The sequence below is a fragment of the Bos grunniens genome, chromosome 9 (assembly GCF_055505025.1).
Source record: "Bos grunniens cultivar Pamir isolate PY7600 chromosome 9, Bosgru_T2T1.0, whole genome shotgun sequence".
Classification (NCBI taxonomy): domain Eukaryota; kingdom Metazoa; phylum Chordata; class Mammalia; order Artiodactyla; family Bovidae; genus Bos; species Bos grunniens.
The window spans coordinates 77,566,675-77,587,963 of record NC_141173.1 but is presented as its reverse complement, the minus strand read 5'-3'; the positions used below and the strand labels follow the sequence as shown (position 1 = coordinate 77,587,963).

The 21,289-nt window shown below is 40.1% G+C and overlaps 1 protein-coding gene and 1 long non-coding RNA gene across 18 annotated transcripts in view; one reads left to right on the top strand and one right to left on the bottom strand.

Annotated features, from left to right (window-relative positions):
* The window catches only part of LOC147366220 (uncharacterized), a 122,378-nt gene that overhangs the window by 34,145 nt on the left and 66,944 nt on the right, over window positions 1-21,289 (top strand). For 6 of the 7 annotated variants that reach the window (XR_015133267.1, XR_015133268.1, XR_015133263.1 and 3 more), the window contains exon 2: window positions 8,407-8,518. This is a non-coding gene — a long non-coding RNA (uncharacterized LOC147366220). Of the gene's footprint in view, window positions 1-8,406; window positions 8,519-10,988; window positions 11,174-21,289 lie in introns of those variants that run through there. The other variant, XR_015133269.1, reaches the window with a different exon arrangement.
* ECT2L (epithelial cell transforming 2 like) overlaps window positions 1-21,289 on the bottom strand; it is a 79,214-nt gene that overhangs the window by 51,201 nt on the left and 6,724 nt on the right. For all 11 annotated transcript variants that reach the window (XR_015133256.1, XR_015133259.1, XR_015133262.1 and 8 more), the window contains exons 3-4: window positions 11,003-11,129; window positions 9,738-9,850 (exon numbers count right to left, since the gene is read on the bottom strand). Coding sequence is in view for 4 of the 11 variants with exons in the window: in XM_086318066.1 (XP_086174192.1) it covers window positions 9,738-9,850; window positions 11,003-11,104 (215 nt within the window). In the remaining 7 variants the exon portion in view is untranslated. The remainder of the gene's footprint in view (window positions 1-9,737; window positions 9,851-11,002; window positions 11,130-21,289) is intronic.

The following is a 21,289-nucleotide window of genomic DNA, read 5'->3' as shown; positions in this document are numbered from 1 at the left end:
GCTTCATCTCTTCCATCATCACATCATATTCTCTTCTGATTATGATGTCTCTTGAACCCATTACAAGGACCACTGAGATTATGTTGAGCCCCAATAATGCAGGATAATCTCCCCATCATAAATCCTTAATAACATCTGTGAAGTCCTTTTTCCATACAAGATAACATTTCTAGGTTTCAGGGATTAGGGCCTGGACATATTTTGAGACATTTATCCAGTTTACCACAGTGCTCTAGCTTCTAAGATATGCAGAATACTCCCAAATATTTCCAGGGGTGCTATTTTGTATTATCAAATATCCAGTGAGACTTATGGACATTCTTCTTTTCCCATTTTAGGACAAGTTTTAGTCTACTAAAATATGCACTTCAGAGGGTAGGAGTCTTTTACACTCTGTTTAGTGTTGAATCTCATGTACCCAGAACTATGCTTGTTATACAGTAGACCCTTGGTAAAGATTCATTGAATGTTCGATGAATAGACTTTGTCTGCTGACTTGGATGGTAAAGAATCTGCCTGCAATGTGAGTAGACCCAGGTTCAATCCTTGGTTCGGGAAGACCCCCTGGAGAAGGGAATGGCAACCCACTCCAGTATTCTTTGCCTGGAGAATCCCATGGACAGAACAATCTAGGGGGCTACAGTCCATGGGCTTGCAAAGAGTTGGACACAGCTGAGCAACTAACACTTTCACTTCACTTTCGCTTCTGGCATCTATCATTTATTTCCTCTTCTTTTGATAAAATAACCTCAATTCCTATTTGGTGGTCCATATAGTTCTACAGAAGCTGAGTCCAAAAATTACATGGTCAAGGCTAATTAAATTCATGTGGGTCAATCCCAAGGCCACAGCCAGCCACTGGCAGAAATGGGCATGGGCCCAAACTAATCCAATCAGAGTGAAACCAAAATAAGAATTTTTCTCTTCTGGACACAACTGAGGAACCATAACAGTTGAAGCCGTGACCATTAAAGGTAGAGCAGTGGGGCAGAAAAAACACATCATTGGTTTTATTACTAAACCTCTGGATCAAGCTTCAACTGCAGCCAAACCTACGTCTGAGTTTTCCAATTACATGAGAGTAAAATATTTCTTTTATTATTTGTGTCAAGTTGAAAGTTACTTACAGTGAAATATTCTAAAACTGCTAAAAAGTATCAGATATGAAAGATGAAAAACCTACAGAAACTGAACTCTTGCTTTGTTAATTGATAATAGGAAAGACAGGACACTCATGGTCTGTATCTCTGCCTCCAAGAAGGAATAGATAAAGAGGTGGAAGAAGCCTTGGGGTCTTCAGGTCACCCAGTTCAGTTCAGTTGCTCAGTTGTGTCTGACACTTTGTGACCTCATGGACTGCAGCACGCCAGGCTTCCCTCTCGACTACCACCTCCCGGAGCTTGCTCAAACTCAGTCCATCGAGTCAATGATGCCATCCAACCATCTCATTCTGTCGTCCACTTCTCCTCCTTCCGTCAATCTTTCCCAGCATCAGGGTCTTTTCCAGTGAATTGGCTCTTCACATCAGGTGGCTGAACTATTGGAGCTTCAGCTTCAGCATCAGTCCTTCCAATGAATATTCAGGACTGATTTCCTTTAGGATTGACTGGTTTGATCCCAGGCCTTATGTTATACACTTGACTATAAATCAAATCATCTTGGGAACTTAGTAAAAACAGCTTCCCAGCCCCACCCCAGGTATGTTGAGCCAAAATGTCTATGGGTGAGGCTCACAGTTCATTTTTAACAAATTCCAAATGACTCTAATGGGGTCACCCTCCTCATTGTTGGTGAACTAGACTTCCTGTTGGTAGAAGAGGCAGCCTAGCAGATGTTGATGGTGATGCCAATCAGGTACAAAGTGTTGAATACATGCATGATGTACTTAGAAGAATGTAAAATCCTGTTTGAAGCCCTGAATTAAATACTTAAACTCTACAGGAAGGTCTGACAGGCTCTCTCCTACTGTGTAAAGGACATCAGTTTGACAACGAGGTGCTTTTTGTTTTTCCAAATCTATCTGGTTCTCTGCTAGATCCTGGAAAGTTGATATGACAAGACAGTGACAAGCAGATAAATGGACTGTTATGGACCACCTTAAAACCTGTTTATCTTCCCTTCTCTTTTCTTAGAGAAGGAAAATCAGGGCAGCTCCAGAGTTGGTGAATTCAAGAACTCAAAGTAGGCAAGGGTCAAGATTTTCTGTATTTTCACTTTGCCTGCTTAGTAGTTTGCTGTGTTCCTCAAGCTTGTTCTCAAGTTGTTCCCAAATGACTGACTACTGTGAGCAGAGCTTTGCACACAACAGAGACCACAGGCTATAGGGCAGATGAAGGCATGTCCTTTCCTCAAGTTCCTTTTTAGGTCCCTTTGAGAGTGAAGAAAATTCTCCCAGAAACTCTAGTAGCCACTCTTTTGTGTTTCCTTCAGCAGAGCCAAGATCTGCATGCCCTTTCCTAAACCAGACACCTCAAGGAGGAGGGAATGGCCATGATTCTGTCCAACTGTGACTTACTCTTTGGGTGTCGGGGTGACCCACCACCCCTGAAGCACAGGATAACTAGGAGGGGGAAGGGCTTTTAGGAAGATGAAGAGGAAGTGGGGAATGGTGTGGGTGGGAGGGTGTGTGATGGACAGTTTCTAGCCCTTTAAACAGGAATTGATGCGAGAAGAGGAAGGATCTCCATCCAGCTGCCCAAATGCCTTATCTACCCAAACTTTATAGCTGCCTATTTTTTTCCTCCCCTTCAGAGCACTTATCTCAGTCCTTTTTCTCTTTACACTTGAGTTATTACATGGAGATATTTCATAAATGGATAAAAGCGGTTTTAATATCTGGCAGTACAACTCACTAATTTTTTTCTTTATCCTTAAATTTTTCATAGCTGTAATAGTCCATTCTCTTTTCCAGATTAGCTTTAGAATTAGTTTCTCAAAGTTCATAAGAAAATGCTCTTTGGGGATTTGTACTGGGATTGACTTGAATTGAAAGATTTATGTGGAGAGAACTGGTATCTTTAAATATAGCATATCTATCTATTTTCCCACATTTTTTCCTACTGTTCTTTAATACAGATTTCTAATTTCCTTCATAAAGGTCTTGTGCTTATCTTTATAGTTTTATGCAGCACACAAGGGAAGCAGAGCTGGGAGAAGAGAGAGAGAAAGAGCCATGGTAACATTGCTTGAATCTCAGGATCTAGCACAGCCTATAACTTGACAGGCTGTGTCAAATCTTAGGTCATTAAATTTCCTTTTCTTCTTTGTCTTGTTTGAATTCCATTTCTATTATTTGCACTTGAAAGCCTTCTGATCATGACACAGAGAAGGCAGGAAGAAAGATTACAGGTGTTCACTGAACATTTATTATGTATGTAATAAGAGCATCCTCCTTCTGCTTCTAAGATTTTTAGCCATTTAAGTCTTATAGGCAGCCACTTCTACTCTTTAGAAAAATTTATTTATTTTTAGCTGTGCTGTATCTTTGTTGCTGTGTGGGTTTTTCTCTAGTTGTGGCAAGTGGGACCTACTCTAGTTCCGATGCTTGGGCTTCTCATTTCAGTGGCTTCTCTTGCTGTGGAGCAAGAAAACGCTCTAGGGTGTTTTGTGGGCTTCAGAAGTTGCCACACGTGAGCTCAGTAGTCGCAGCTCCCACGCTCTACAGCACAGGGTCAGTAGTTGTGGTGTATGGGATTAGTTGCTCTGCCACATGTGGGATCTTCCTGGAATTGAACCCATGTCTCCTGCATTGGCAGGCATTCTTTACCACTGAACCACCAGGGAAGCCCCACTTCTACTCTGACTCTGCCACAACCCTCCTGAAAATTTCCTAAAGAGATTCTTAAATACAGGATAGAGAAAAATAGTCTCCTAAAACCTTGTCTCCATTTTCCAGTAAATTATCTGTGGATTTGACTCTTCCTATGCAAGGGGTAAATGGTACTTGGTAAATCTGGAAGCTAATATCATGTACTTTATAAATGACTGGAGTATTATCAGGGCTGCTACATTTGGAAAGCTGTACAGTAAACAAGTTTAGCAGGTGCCATTCACACAGATGACAGAGTGAAACAGCACCCTCTGGAGGTGTGCAATATGTAATGTGTGTTAGTCACTCAGTCATATCTGACTCTGTGTGATCCCATGAACTGTAGCCAGCCAGGCTTATCTGTCCATGGAATTCTCCAGGCAAGAATACTGAAGTGGGTTGCCATACCCTTCTCCAGCAATATGTAATACCCTTAGGTATTATTACTATGCATAATTCCTTCTGGAATCGCTTTATAGACGTCTTGAATTGATTAAAAATGAAAAGTCTTCAATGAAGCAAAGTATTAATAATATCCTATATTCTAGAACTTGTAATATCTTGAAAAAAAGTCCTTCCTCCTAAAGAATTACCAAAGGAAAGTTTTTTTTTCCTGATTATCTTTTTATTATCATTGTAATAGGAGCGTCTAACACATTTCCATTCATTCAAACAAGTATTTGTTGAGTGGCTACTATGAACCTGATGTTTTAAGTACTAGGGATGGAAAGAGATACCAGAATAAGTCCCTGCACTCATCGAGTTACCTTCTAATGGAATAGGCAGACAGTAAATAAACAAGCAAGTACTACTGTGTATAAAGAATGGCAGGTGGAGCTACACGCTGTAAAGAGAAGTGAAACATTACAAAAGGAGAAACAGGAAGTGAGGACTTCAAGTACAGGGGCTTTGCCTAATGTAAGCCAGTGACTTTCTACCACACACTCTTACTCTGTCCCCACCTCTATCCGGTAAAAAAGCTTTGGGTTTAGGTTTCTCCTTTCCTTTTAAACTTCAGGATTTTCTTTCTTGAGGGATTCCCTGGTAGCTCAGCTGGTTAAAAAAAATCCACCTGCCATGCAGGAGACCCCAGTTCGATTCCTGAGTTAGGAAGATTCCCTGGAGAAGGGATGGGCTACTACTCTAGTATTCTTGGCCTTCCCTGGTGACTCAGCTAGTAAAGAATCTGCCTGCAGTACAGGAGACCTGGGTTTGATTCCTGGGTTGGGAAGATTCCCCTGGAGAGGGAACAGCTACCCACTCCAGTATTCTGGCTTGGAGAATTCCATGGACTGTATAGCTCATATTCTCCTTTCCTTTTAAACTTCAGGATTTTCTTTCTTTGTTTCATCCACCCCTAAAAGCCACCCCCAAAACAAATACTGATATTTCCTGTGGCTGTCCATAACCATTTGATCTATGTGAAAGGGTAGAAATATTGAGTTGGCCAAAAAGTTTGTTTGGGGTTTTTTAGAAGACCCAAATGAACTTTTGGCCAACCCCGTATATCCAGAATATGAGGCTGATGAGAGGGAAGAAGCAGAATGACCCACATTTCTAGACCTGTCTTGGATATTTAGAAAACAATGTATCTCTGAATACTCCTGCCTCCTCTCCACCACCTCCACACAGAAATATCCTCCTTTCAAGTGGACAGCAGTAATTCAGCATGATATAGCTGTTCTGTATTTAAGGATAATCTAGAAGTATGTTGTCTTTGAAAAAGTTTATGCACTAAATTTCCTCAGAGATTACAATTGAAACAAACAACCTAAACTGAGTCCTTCAAGGAACTCCTTGGGCGGGGGCGGGGGCGGGGGGCGGTGCGGTGTACTGAGATGAGAGTAAGAGGGGATGTTCCCTCTTATCTATACATGGGTTGGTACATTTTTCTGCCCTCCAGCCCCATTTCCAGGTGATGATGGAGATGAATGACAAGAGCTAATCTTTATTTGGTTGTGATCTCCCTCTCCCTACACACACACACACACACACACACACACACACTCCATCCATGTCTTGGGAATGTCGTTGTTCAGTAGCTAAGTCATGTCTGACTCTTTGTGACCCCATGAACTGCAGCACACCAGGCTTCCCTGTCCTTCACTATCTCCTGGAATTTGCTCAAACTCGTTCACTGAGTCGGTAATACCATCCAACTATCTCTCTTCTGTCGCCCCCTTCCCCTCTTGTCCTCAATCTTTCCCAGTAACAGAGTCTTTTCCAGTGAGTCAACTCTTCACATCAGATGACCAAAGTATTGGAGCTTCAGCTTCAGCATCAGTCCTTCCAATGAATATTCAGGGTTAATTTCCTTTAGAATTGACTGGCTTGATCTCCTTGCTGTCCAAGTGACTCTCAAGTCTTGGGAATGCAGTTACATGAATCATGAATGTTGCCCCACCCACCAGGAAAAGCTACAAGCTTGAACAGCTCCAACCCCAGAATGAAAGGTCTTTGTAGGAGGTATTACCTTTGGCTGAACAGAAGCAATTTGAAACCGGTCCTACCAGTGTGACTAGGAGACAGATTCAAAAGTCTCATAGGTTTCTCCAAGCATGACAGACACAAACAGCCAAGTTTCCTTCAAGGAGTCACAGGAAAGGTCAGCCTAGGCAAGAGGCAGGGGGACACCACCACTGGGAATCATCAGACATGTGGCCAGATAAGCATAATGTATGGGAAGTTGGGGAAAATGCCATGATAGAGGTTTGTAAAAATCATGGAGGTGAAAGTTGAGCACAAAGAGGACATCTCTTCCCAGCAGAGATGACATTTAAGTTGAGATGAGAGGGAAAACGTGACAGAGGGAAGGTTTAAGAAGGTGAACCTTTGAAAAATGTCTTTAATATTATAAGAAAAATTCTAAACTCTTAACAACATGGAATATTTATTAGGACAGAAAAATATTAGATATGTGAATACATCTCATAGAGATTAAGAATAAACTTTTAATAAAAACTGTGACAACATATTTCTGGCCAATATTGCAATAGCCTATTTAAGTTTTATAACTGCCTGAATTAAAACAAAGTTATTCAGAAATTATAAAACAAAGCATCTCAAACTTTGGCTTCTCTGTCTTGAAAACAAGGTATTACACAAAAATAACTGAGCTTACATACAAAGTATTCAGGCATTCAAATAACACTAAATTCTCTCATTTAGTCACAAGCTTATTCATAGTTACGAGAGAATAGAGACTAGAGGAGTAAACAAAATTCAGAAGAAGCAATAGTTAAAAGTTGATTCCAGTGTTACCATTTGACTCAGCAATTCCATTTCTAGCTATACACCTAAAAGAAATAAGCATCCATAGAGAAGAACTTATAAAGTGATATTTACAGCAGCATTGTTTACAGCAGTCAAAATGTGGAAACAACCCAAATTCCATCAACTGGTGAATAAATAAAATATGGCATATCCATATTATGGAGTATTATTTCATGATAAAAATGAAAGTACTGATAAATGCTATAAAATAGATAAACCTTGAGAACATTATAATTTATGAAAGTAGGCAGTCATAAAAGGCCACATATTGTATGAATCCATTCATATGAAAAGTTTAGAATAGGCAAATTTATAGAGAAAGAAAAGAAATTAGTGGTTGCATATGGAATTGGAGGAATTGGAATTGGCTGGAATTGGAGGGGGTTTAGAATGGAGAGTGATTCCTAATAGAAAGGGGGTTTCTTTTGTGGTTGATGGATATGTTCTAAACTTAGATTGTGCTGATGGTTGCCCAACTCGGGGAATGTATGAAATCCACTGAATTGTGCCCTTCTAATGGATGAGTTTTATGTATGTGGATTACATTTCAATAATGATGCTTTAAAATTTATTGCATTAACTTTAGGCTAAAAATGAAAATGAGTTGGGCTTTTAGATTTACTTAAAATCAAGCATAGCTCAAATTAGATTAGACCATCCGCACATGGTATCTGCAGCTGTCTGGAAGAGAGAAGAAATGACTGACCAAAAAAGATGGGAGGAAGTAGTGTAAGAGAGACTTCATCCAGACTGTGGGGAATGAACTGACTGATGCTCACCAACAAAAACCACCACTGCAAATTAAAGATTCTGGTTTCAAGATGCCAAACCCAGAGACTAGAAATTGATATACAACTTCCCCTGAAGTCACTAGCCCAGAGCATGTAATAACAGCTTCACGGGACTATGAAATACACACAGCTCTGCAGAAACTGCTGTTCAACAAAGCAGAGAAATTTCAATGAACCTGTTAGTTCTATATCCCTGTCCTAGAGAAAGAAGAATTCAGGTACCAGACAATGGATGAAGTTTCCAGAGAAAAAATGTCAAGCCTAATGTTAATGAGCCTCAAAATATACTACAAGATCACTAATGACCTCCAGTGGTTACAACTAAAATTGCTCACTTTGTGATGCATGAGGCTAGAACATGATGGCTCACAAAGCAATTATGGATATAAGGGTTTGGTCTATTATTTTCTTATCTTGAAAGCTGCAAAGCTGGAGCCAAAGGAAACCTAGCCAATGACTACCATAAGAATGTCCCTTACCCATGATTTTTAAGCATTGACTGAAGATCCTCTTTATTGTGACCTGTCTTTGCAGCCTCTTTCAACACAGTCTGTTAATGGGAGAAGATGGCTGTCTCCCTCCAGTGACTCTTTCAGGGATAATCCATTTCGGGCCCAGGATGCACAGAAAGCTGACAGTGGAGAAGGTGAGTTAATAGGCAGAAGAGAAGAAATGGTTGATTGAAAGAAATGGGGCAGGCAGAAGGGTTAGAAAGAGTGAGAAGCAGATGCTATAAACTAAAACTAGCCAGCTTGGTCTTGCACAACTCTTAGGTACTTTCTGGTAACTACCTAAGAATTTCAAAGGTTTGCCTGTCCTCCCAACCTCACCACTTCATGTAGCCGCCTCTGTGGGCTTGATGAAATCCCAGCTCTCTGACCCTTGGGTGAAAGGTTCACTCAACTGAGAAATAACAGTGTTCCAGAAACAGGATTCTATCACTACCCTTGTTGTTGCCCTAAGGCTTTCAGAGATTCCACAGGCAGACAAGGCCATATTTTGGGAGATGAATCCATCCTTATAAGCCTGGCTGGATTCTTCAACCAGGTCCAGGCGTGCCAGAGGGCGCTCTAGAATATCTTGGTCAGTTCACATACCTGAATACCTTTAATTTCACCAAAGACAGGCCATTTCTAGCATTCATCTGGCAAGCTATGCCACAAGTTGCTCTGAGAAAAACTAATGTCTGATATTTGATATGCTACTTAGCAATGTATCTGGTAATAACTAAGGCATTTTAACCTTTTCAATATAGTGGCTAGCTAACCAACCCAAGAGTACTAACTCTTGATTAGAACACTAGCTGCCCCTGGGTGTAATTGCAGTGAACACTTTCACATATCACACCAGCCGTGCTGGAGTATTTTAAAATAAATTACAGATATAATAGGATGTAAGGGAAACAATTAAAAACCAAGACTTATCAGTCATCGGTAATCACTGCTGTACAAGTCCTGCCTATATTTCTAAATGTGGCTGCCACTGTCACTTCTCAGGTATTTTTTAGATCCATCTACTCATGTAACAAATATTTTGGAGCACCTACTTGAAATACCTTATCTGATAGTTTCAAGGAGAACTTAATGTAATAAGAGATTGTTAAAGATTCACTGGCTGAAGCTATTTATAAGTTTTTGCAAAAGTTTTTTGCAAAAACCAAATATCCCACTATGGTATGAAGGTGTTCAAGTTCCCTAAGTATCCATTTCATCCTCAAAGAGGAAGCAGCACTAGAAAAGATTGTTTATAAACCTTAAAATATCAATTGTGTTGTTTTTCTTTAGGGAAAAGAGAAACTCTTTAAGGTTATATGATCATTGTATAATATTTTCTTTAAGATAATTACATCACTAGGCTACATTTACCTTAGTTGTGATTTAGTGCATCGTAAAAAAATCGTGAATAAGAATTCTTGACGTTGCTTGTTAGTCCAGAGATCAAACCAGTGACTTATAAGAGCAACTCTTTCCTGAAAGAGCTACAAGTTGGGGGAGAAATGACATTTCAACATATTCTAAGTTGCTAAGCAAGACATAAGCAACCTAACAATCTCACAGCTAATATTTGCTTTGCACGTTACAGTTCATAAAGCACTTTCACATTAGTAAGGGTCTTTCCCTTCAGCTTAAACTGCTTTTTATCCAGGGATGCAGGCAAGCCCAGGCTTGCTGGGTAGGCAGGTGGGAAAGGCTGGAGGGGACGTAATTACAGAGGTGCCCAAGGAGGGCACAAAGAAGTAATGAATCCTCACTCTTGTCTCTACCTAAACTAGTGTGGTCCGGAGAAACAGATTGCAAACATTTCATCTTGAAAATACATACCAGTTACTTGCTTAATTGTGAAAACAGGGCCATGTGGAGTAGGTGTGATTTTACTAAGCCAGAGTCCTACATTTTTATAACACCCACCAAAATGAAAGTTAATAAATATTACTGAATAGCCTTTGTTAGGAGTGTCTCCACAAAAGACACACCAGGACCAGTGTGCCCCCAAACCAGGACCTCAGTCCAGGTTGGCTTAGATGACATATATAAACTCATTGGTATTATTACTAGTCAGGCTTTGGTCCCAGCCCGTCTGGTCTCTTTCTTTTGTGAACGAGCATGGGCCACGTTTGAGCTCTGAGTACCCAGGGAGCCTCCTTCTCTGTGGAGGTCTGGCAGAGCTGCCTGGGCCATTCAGTGACTACCTCTCAAATTACCTTTCAAAGGACGGGGAATCCTCAGGCCCCAGGGAACTGTGCAGTAGGCACAAGAGGGAAGAGAAAATTAAAGAAACACACACACTAATGCTCTCACCACCAAACACACACCAAATGCAAACACACACCAAAACACCACCCTTACAGCAATCAGGGTGTGTCCTGGAGGTTTCTATTTTGTTTCCTGAGGTATAAACAAGACAAAAGTGGGGGCAGGTCTTGTGCCTTCCATAAAACTGGAGTTGTGAACTGGGCTAAAGAGAGATTATCTTTGGGGCAGACAAATGTATGTTCATTTCTGTTTCAAGTGACTCAAAAACTAAGTTCTTACAAGCATTTAATTTAAATATGGTAACAGGAGACCCAATATATCACAGTAAAAGTCACCCTAGAATTTAATCTTATCTTATTCTAGAATATGTGACTCACCTGTCGATTTAATGACTTGTTGCTGAAAGGTGTCCAGGCACTGAATCTTGTGTGGAAGCTCTCCATTTCCAGGCTTTCGCTGGGAGAATTCCCAGCTGACATCTCAGCAAATTATTTTTGTCCAGTCCTAGAAAATATACATTGATTTCAATAAATGTTTAATTAAGATCACCTAGATCCAGTATATCAATGCTGTCCTTATAGGAATAATAGAATTACAGCAATTCATCCATATATATTTTTATATAAATATAATTAGAACTATATATATATATGTCCATACAAATATGCACAGGGAGTTCATGAACTCTAAATCATTAAAATTATTCTCTCCTCAACTACTTGGACTGAAATATGAATCCAAACCAGAGTTGTTTTTTACTTTGCTGGGAAACTGACTCAAAAAGTGGAATGATTCTTTACTAGCCATGAATACTAACTTTTTTTCCCCCTGCAATCTGAAAAGCTCAAAGAGGATGCATCCCACGAGTCCCCTACCCCTACCCAGCTTTTAAAGGCATAAGTCAGAGGATAAGGAGAGAAAAAATAGATTAATATATTAATGATCTATTGCTGCACGGAAAATTATCCTAAAATTTAACAGCTCAAAACAACTGTTATTATTATCTCAAAGTTCCTGGGGGTCAGAAATCCACACACAACCTAGTTGGGTATAGTATTGTTAAGGTATTAGATCTGCCATTACAAAATACCACAGATTGGGGTGGAAATGGGGCATGAATAATAGAAGTTTATTTTCTCACAGTTCTGGAGGCTGAAAGTCTAAGATCTACATGCTGTTTCTGGTGAGGCCTCTCTTCCTGTCTTGCAGCAGCAGCCTTTCTGCTGTGTTCACACAAGGCCTTCATTCTGAGCACATGTGGGTTTGGGGTGATGGTGGGGGTGCACTCTGGTATCTCTTCCTCTTCTTATAAGGACATCAGTCCAATTGGATTAAGGACTCCAACCTCATAAACTCTTTTAAGTTTTATTACCTCTTTATAGGCTCCATCTCCAAATATAGTCATAATGGGGGTTGGGGCTTTGGCATGTCAGTTTTGCGCGGACATAATTCAGTCCATAAGGGGTCCCTCTGCTTCACAGTCTCCCATAGGCTGCAATCAAGGTGTTGACCAGGACTCCAGTCTTATTTGAAGGGTTTTTTAAACTCATTTGCCTGTGCCAGGTCTTCACGGTAGCACGTGGAATCTTTGATGCGGCATGGGGGATCTAGTTCCCTGACCAGGGATCAAACCCAGGCCCCCTGCATTAGGAGCATGGAGCAGCCACTGGACCACCACGGAAGTCCCTCATCTGAAGGATTTGTAGCTCATTCCTGTGGTTGAAGCCAGGTTTCAGTTGCTCATGAGCTGTTGGGTGGAGGAATCCCTTGTTTTCCTTGCCACATGGGCTTCTCCATAGGGCAATTCATATGGCAGTTGGCTTCCATCAGAGTAAGCAAATGAAAAAGCAAGAGAGGACACACAGAGGGAAGCACAGGTTCTTTGTAACCCCAGAAGCGGTATCCTTTTGCTCTATTCTATTAGGTAACAGAAAGTAGCTAGGTCCAGGCCACATTCAAGGGGAGTGGATTATACAAGAGTAATACAAAAAAAAAAAAAAAGAGTAATACAGTCTACCACAGTTAACCCTTTGGGTCAACCTCCTTCCTTTCCTATGTGCAGAACATACTCATCTACTCCCTAAAACAGACAACTCTAAAGTTACATCTCAACAATATTTTCTTTTTTTTTCACCAATATTTTTAGCTTAGATTCCAGGAGATAGAAATGATTCATAACAGTCATGACAGACCAAGATATACTCTTGACCTACAGATCTCTGAACTAAAAAGAAAAGTTATCTAGCCTAGCCCATACACACACTATGCATGCATGCTCAGTCATATCTGACTCTTTGTGACACTATGGACTATAGCCCACCAGGCTCATCCATCCATGGGATTTCCCAGGCAAGAATACTGGAGTGGGTTTCCATTTCCTACTCCAGGGGACCTTCTTGAGCCAGGGATGGAACCCAGGTCTCCAGCATTGCAGGCAGATTCTTTACCACTGATCTACCTGGGAAGCCCCTATACATACAAGATACATATGAAATGGTAGAACAATAAAAGGACAACTGCAATAAGTAGTCAACTATGTAAAGTTTAAAAATAAAATAAAATTTAAAAAAAAAGTATTCCCATTTGTAAAGGATAAGAATGGTATATAAAAGAGTTAATCCATAGCAATTCTGAGATCCAGCTGTAAAGGCTGGATCTCGATTGTCATTTTTAGTCTCAATAACATTCTCTTTTAGACCATGTAGGTGACTCCTTTGACAATACTGATTTCTTAATAATTTATTTAAAATTATTTGAATTCAGGAAGTGCTATGTTCACAACTGTTTAGAGACTTGTCTCTGTCTTTCTGTATAGTCAAAACTATGGTTTTTCTGGTAGTCATGTACAGATGTGAGAGTTGGACAGTAAAGAAGGCTGAGGGCCAAAGAATTGATGCTTTTGAACTTTGGTGCTGAAGAAGACTCTTGAGAGTCCCTTGGACAGCAAGGAGATCAAACTAGTCAATCCTAAATTAAATAAATCCTGAATATTCACTGGAAGGACTGATGCTGAAGTTGAAGCGCCTATACTTTGGCCACCTGATGTGAAGACCCAACTCACTGGAAAAGACCCTGATGCTCAGAAAGACTGAAGAAAGGAGGAGAAGGGGGCAACAGAAGATAAAATGGTTGGATGGCATCCCTGACTCAATGGACATGAGTTTGAGCAAGCTCTGGGAGATAGTAAAGGATGGGGAAGCCTAGCATGCTACAGTTCATGGGGTTGCAAAGAGTCGGATACAACTTAGCCACTGAACAACAACTATGAGCCTAATCAGACTTTCCTTAGGAAGAACCAAACTCTAAGTCTCCTCTTCTTGAGATATGCTCCCAACTGTGAAAGTATTTGCTGGTACCACCTTATTCCATTCAGAGATCCTAACAGTGGTGTGACAGCCATTTTCTTCTTGACTTGGTCTTGCTGTGATGCCGAGTTTTAAGCAGCCTTTGTTTCTCAAAGGATTTCTCTATTGCTTCTCTGCTAGTTGAATGTGTGACTCAGTTACACCTCCACTCAGTTACAGGTATCTGAGTTTTTTTGTTGTCTCTGAATGTTTTTTCATTTCTGCTTGCAAACCAGACAAATTTTTTCTTCTGAGTTCCTTTCATTCTGGTAGTACCTTGGCAAATGCAGCCAGTAATACAGACTCATTATAATAAGTCATTTCTACCTCTTTGCATAAAGTATAAGCGTATTAGTTATATAACATGCTCTTTAAGCTATTCTAGAATATAGTCCTACAAATTTTTTTGGTGACATAGATTGCTAACAGTCCAAGTTCCCAATAACAATTTCATGCTGGTATAGTGGATGTTAATGCCACATAATTTGGAATATATTGATGCTGGTATGGCAGTACCCTACTCCTGGATCCAATATTTGTACCTACAAAACACTTAAGGAAAAAAATATCAATTGAACTTATTAAAGAGAATAGAAAATTGGGAATTATTTCCAAGTTCTTCTATGAAGTCAACATAATCTTAACACCAAAACCCAACAAAGACCTTACAAGAGAGGAATATTATAGGTTTATTATCATAAACATAATCCTAAAATAAAAATCCTCATCAAAATATTAGAACACCAAACACACCAATATATGAAAAAGTTAACATATCACCACCAATTTGGACTGATTCTTGGAGCATAAATTTAGTTTGATATTACAAAATCAATGTATTTATCATCTACCGGGGTCCAGCCCCGGTGGATCCAGGAAATTTGAAGCGGGGACGGCGTCAGAGAGGATCAGGAAACAATTGCTTAATTAAATGTTAATTAAGGATATAAAGAGTGGTTAAATAAGGATAGCTCAGTGAGGAAATTCAGTGGAGAAAAGAGGCTGAATAATTCAGCCAGAAGGTGAGAGAAAGAACGACATGGGGAGACCAAGTTTCGGTGAACAAGGCCCGCACTTTATTTTCCAAAGTAGTTTTTATACTTTAAGTTATGCATAGAGGATAATGGCGGAAGGGGTAGAGTCATGCACTAAGCCAGGCTTTCTTCCTGCAAACTTATCATATGCAAAAGTTTAGGTGATTTGCATCATCTTCTGGCCCAGAGGCCTGTTAACATTTTAAGACCCTTTCTTCAGAAAACTTATTTTTCTCTAAAGGTGATTAGTCAGGCGCCACCCTCCAAAAGCATTAAAGTTGCATTCCTATAGGGCAAAGGTGTGGTGGGCTGTAACAAGAAAAAGAATTAACTCAAGGGTCCAAGGTTACAAACATTAAAGCTACTACTTACACCAATTATATTAATCAATACACTGCCAGGGACACAGCAGGTAAGGGATATGGAGATTTAGCAGCAAACATTAGCCCAACAAGTGAAAAAACCTTCACCAATACAATTTCTAATCAATCTTTTAACTGCTCAAAGGAATCTGTATTTAGACAGTTTAGAACATCTCATGCCTCTCACAGTTCTCACAGTTGGGAGGCTCTGAGCAATCACGTGGCCGGAAAAACCTATTCAGAGGCAGGCTAGAGGACTTCCAAAGGAGTTTGTAGGTTGAAACACTATCACACCCAGGAACTTTATTAACTGGAGCTGTAAGTTAACTCTTTTTTTCAGAGAGAGGTAGTGAGGGACAGCCCCCCGTAAAGTCAGAGGTGTAGGTGAGAGCACAAAGCAGAAAGTAGGCAGACTCTGGTTTTGGGGGTAGATGCTCGAGAATTTCCAGAGGGACTCCTGAGGCTCAATCCCGCCTTTGCGTATGCCGAGCCTCCTTCCTCAGGACCTTTGCCACGGGCGGAGTTCCTCACGCTGGCTCCCGGCAGTGATAGAATTCCAGTCCAGATCCTGAAAGATGATGCTGTGAAAGCGCTGCACTCAATATGCCGGGAGATGGCTCCCAGCAATCATCGATAAAACAAAGGAGAAAATCATAAAAATCTCAGTAAATACAGAAAGTGCATTTTTTTCCAGTTGTTCCATGTGGCATGCAGGATCTTAGTTCCTCAACCAGGAATCGAAACTGTGCCCCTGCAGTGGAAGCACAGAGCCCGAACCAGTGAACCACCAGGGAACTCCTCCAAAAGTGCATTTGATAAGCTCCAACTCCCATTCTTAACCACAATAAAAGTCTTACCAATCTGGATGAACCTGGATGAAACTTTGGGTGTACTGGGATGGAGTAATTGTATTCTGCTTGTGAAAGGCATGTGAATCACGATCAGAGGGTGGGTCGTATATTGTCTGTAGCTGTGGCCAAGAATAATTGCTCCCATCCCAGTTCTTCCATCAAGAAGTAGAGTCTTATTGACCTTCTTCCCCTTATATCTGAACTAGCACTGCCTTATTTTAACCACTAGAATGTTGTGGAAGTGATGGTTAATGACTTCTGGTCCTAGGCCTTAAGACTTGCTTTCTCTTTTTGTACTCTTGACATGTAGCTTCCATGTAAATAAGCTTAGGCTAGATTACTGAGTAAGGAAAGACCACATGAAAAGACAGAGGTTGAACCCAGCCCCCAGCTTTTCAGCCACCCAAGTCAGAGTACCTGGTGTGTAAATGAAGCTAACTCAGGCATTCCAGTTCCAATTGAGCTCCTAGGTAAATGCAACCATATGAATGACTCCAGCCTATAAAAGAAGTGGAGGACTTACCTCGTGGTACAGTAGATAAGAATCTGCCTGCCAGTGCAGAGGATATGGGTTCGATCCTTGGTCGGGGAACATTCTACATGCTGCAGAGCAACTAAGCCTGTGTGCCACAACTACTAAGCCCTCACTATAGAGCTCCAACTACTGAAGCCTGCAAGCTCTAGGGCCCAGAAGCCACAACTACTGAGCCTGTGCTGCAACTACTGAAGCCTGTGTACCTAGAGTCTGTGCTCTGCAACGAGAGAAACCACCACAATGAGAAGCCCACATGCCACAATGAAGAGTAGCCCCACTTGCCGCAAATAGAGAAAGCCCAAGAGTAGCAATGAGACCTAGCACAACCAAAAATAAATAATTAATCGTGAAAAAGAGGAAGTGTACCTGTCCAGATGAATTGTGAACCCAGAGAATTGTGAAAGACAATGATTCCTGTTTCAAATTTGGGGATGCTTTGTTATCCAGCACAGACTGACAAAGCTGTTGGTGAACATCCAAAACTCTACAGCTGGTGGAAGTGTAAATTAGTATAAGTGCTTTGAAAAACTGTTTGGCATTATTTCCTAAAGTTGAAAATATGGATACAGTTGACTCAACAGAAAAACATGCACATATAAACCAAATATATCCACAAGAGTATTCATAGCTGCACTGGATAGCTCCAAACTGGAAACAACCCAAGCATCCATCAGTAGTTGAATGGATAAATATATTGTCATATATTCATGCAATAAAATGCTATAGATCAATGAACAGACTGCTGCTACACACATCAATATGCACAAATCACACATCATAAGACATTAAAAAAAGGAAGCTGGAACAAAATGATACATTTTGTGTAGTCTCATTTATACGAAGTTCTACACTGTAGTGTTCAAAGTCAGGATAGTGGTTATCTTTAGTGAGGACTTCCCTGGTGGCTCAAACGGTAAAGAGTCTGTCTACAATGCAGGAGACCTGGGTTCGATTCCTGGGTCGGGAAGATCCCTTGGAGAAGAAAATGGCAATCCACTCCAGTACTGTTGCCTAGAAAATCCCATGGACAGAGGAGCCTGATAGGCTACAGTCCATTGGGTTGCAAAGAGTCGGACACGACTGAGCAACTTCACTTTCCTGTCCTTTTCCTTTAGTGAGGAAAGAGATGGGAATGACTAGAAGGGATATGAGAAGGGATTTTGGGGTGATGGTACTGATCGAAGAGTGGGACCCTAGGTGAATCCACTTCATAATTTATTGAGTATTTACCCTTAGGACTTACATATTTTTCTATCTTCTATTTCAATTAAGTTTAAAAAAAATAATATCAAACATTACTAATTTCCTAGGAAAAAAATAAAAGTACAACTGTATAAAGAAAATTAGAAAACTTTACTGAAAAACAACTTTTAAAGAACTAAATAAATGGAGAGACATGTTTGATTCATGTATTAGAGATTCAGAAAAATGAAGAAACTAATTCACTCAAATTGATCTACAGATTCAATGGAATCTTAAAAAAAAAAAAAAATCCCAAAGAGATATTGTGGGGTGTGTGTGTGTGTGTGTGTGTGTAACTTGAAAAGCTGAGTCTAAAATATTCATGGAAGTTTAAAGGACTAAAGTTGGGAATTCCCTGGCAGTCCAGTGGTTAGGACTCCACACTTTCACTGCTGTGGGCCTGGGTTTAATCCCTTTTTGGGGAACTAAGATCCCATAAGCCACGTGGCATGTCCAAAAAATAAAGGGCTAAAGTAGTCCAGATAGTCTGGAAGAGCAAGAGAAGGAGATGTGTTTCTAGATATCAAGACTTATAATAGGGAGGGATAAATAGGGAGTTTGGGATTAACATACACACAATACTGTATATAAAATACATACAGTATTTCTTATTGTATCTATGAACCTACTTAATAGCACAAGGAACTATATTCACTGTCTTGTAATAACCTATGGTGGGAAAGAACCTGAAAAAGAATGGTGGTGGTGGTGTAGTCGCTAAGTCATGTCCAACTCTTGTGATTCCATGGACTGTATGCTGACAGGTTCCTCTGTCCATGGAATTTTCCAGGCAAGAATACTGGAGTGGGTTGCTATTTCCTCCTCCAGGGGCTCTCCCCAACCCAGAGGTCAAACCTGGGTCTCCTGCATTGGAGGCAGATTATTTATTGACTGAGCCACAAGGGAAGCCCTTGTGGAGCTTTTTAAAAAATTAATTATAGTTGATGTACAAAGCTATGTTAGTTTCAGGTGTACAGCAAAGTTTTGTGTATATATATATATATAAACTGTATCACAACTATGGGCTTCCCTGGTAGCTCAGATGGTAAAGAATCTGCCTGCAATGCAGGAGACTGCCTGCAACACAAGAGATGCAGGTTTGATCCCTGAGTCAGGAATATCCCCTAGAGAAGGAAATGGCTAATGGCTACCCACTCCAGTAATCTTGCAGGGAAATCCCATGGACAGAGGAGCCTGGGAGCTACAGTCCATGGGGCTGCAAGAGTTGGACACAACTGAGTGACTAAATCACAATCACCACTACATCACAACTATATCTTATTTTTTTTAAAAAAAGGATATATTGTATAGCATAGGGGATTACAACCATTACCTTGTAATAACTTTTAATTGAGTATAATCTATAAAACTGTTGAATCACTATGCTATACACCTGAAATGAAAACATTGCAAATCAATTATACTTCAATAAAAAATTAATATAAAAAAGACTTTATAAAGCTGCAGTAATACAATAACATGGTATTAGCATGGGGACAGACAACTAATCACAGGAGCAGAAGAGAAAATCCAAAATAGCCTCATGTAAATCAGACACTTCTTAGATGACAAATCAAAGAGGAAGAGAGAGATTTTTTCATTTATAGAAAAATAGAATATCTATTTTAAAAAGAGAAAAGCAAGTGGACCCCTTTCTCATACCATACCACACACACATCAGAATCTGGAGGCTTTTTATATATAAAATCAATTACATATGGTTTGTGAGTGCCTAGAAGACAAAATTAAGAACAATGGATGAGGTCAGAGGGATGGATTTTGGCTCAGTCTAAGTAGGAAAACAATCACTTCAGCAGCATTAGCTGTCCCAGGAGATTATGTCCATTACAGAAGGCATTAAAACACAAATTGGATGACTGCTTCTCAGTGAAATTATAGCTGAGGTTCAAGCATCAGAAATGTTTAAGTTTCTAAGCAACCTCTGTTGCTATAAATACGAAGAAGAGAGGGAACAATGTGAATTTCTTTAGCCTGGAGTAGCTGAGGAAAATTTTTTGGCAAGTCAGAAAAATCTGAAAATAAGACAAACACTGGTGGTGCCTCTACACTTATTACACTTCAGTCAGATAGAAGCATATTTTAAAAATGAGTATCTCAGAAAGGCATGCACCATATTAGGAAGGGCAGCATGACATGGTGAGCACCAAATTTGGACTCCTGCTCTGATCTCCCCCAAACTGAAGCTTTTAGAGGCTTTTCTGGTGGTCAAGTGGTTAAGACTCCTTGCTTCCCATTGAAGGGGGCATGGGTTTGATTCCTGGTCTGGTAACTAAGATCCCAAGTGCCATGTGGACACAGCCAAAAGGAAAAAAAATTGAAGCTTCACAGATAATTTCATTTCTGGGCCTCAGTCTCATGTGTGAAGCAAGGCAGTGATGTGTCTTGGCAAACCACACTACAACAATATTCAGGAAAAATCCTCATGGCAATGTGGAAAATTAATACCTCCCTCTGAATCAACATTAAATGAAAACAAATCCTTAGTTTCATAAGATGCCCAGCTGTTGTTACGTGAAATGTCTCTAAAGAGTCAACATAAGGGATTTTTATTTAGCAAGTCCTCAGAATTATTATCCTCTGTGGTAAGGGATTTGCTGAATTACAAAATGAGCATAACATTGCAGAAAGAATAGTTACTATCTCTGCTGGTGTGCTTCAATATGTGGATATAGTACATCATATGTATATATAAATACAGACTCAGATGCAAATTCCCACAGGATTATATTCATTCTCTTAGATTAATATTTTACTTCTTGACTAGTTATTTGACCGAGGGAGACAGCATGCTGGCAATCACTACTTCTTTAAATTGAATGATTTCTTTTCACAATCTAGCATTTAAAATCTCCCCAAGTAGTAGCTCCATAAGATATTAATAGGTATTTCCCAGAAAAAGAGGATATGTGGTTAATATGCCTGGAAATGATCGATGGAACAAAATTAAAATTGTTTTATTATTATTATTATTATTTTTTGCAGGACGTTTTAGAAATTTAGTACATTGATGTCCATAGTCAGCCTCCAGGAAAAGGATACAATATGTAGCATTTCCCTTGTTCATTGTTATAGGAGCCTATCATGAAGAGTATTAGTTATCTGATGTGGGTAACATGGTAGGTATCTAGTGCTATGTAACAAATGGTCCCAAAACTTAGTTGCATTAAAAAAACATTTATGGGACTTCCCTGGTAGGTCAGTGGCTAAGAGTCTGAGTTCCCAAGTCAGGCAGCCCAGGTTCGATCCCTGGTCAGGGAATTAGATCCCACAGGCCC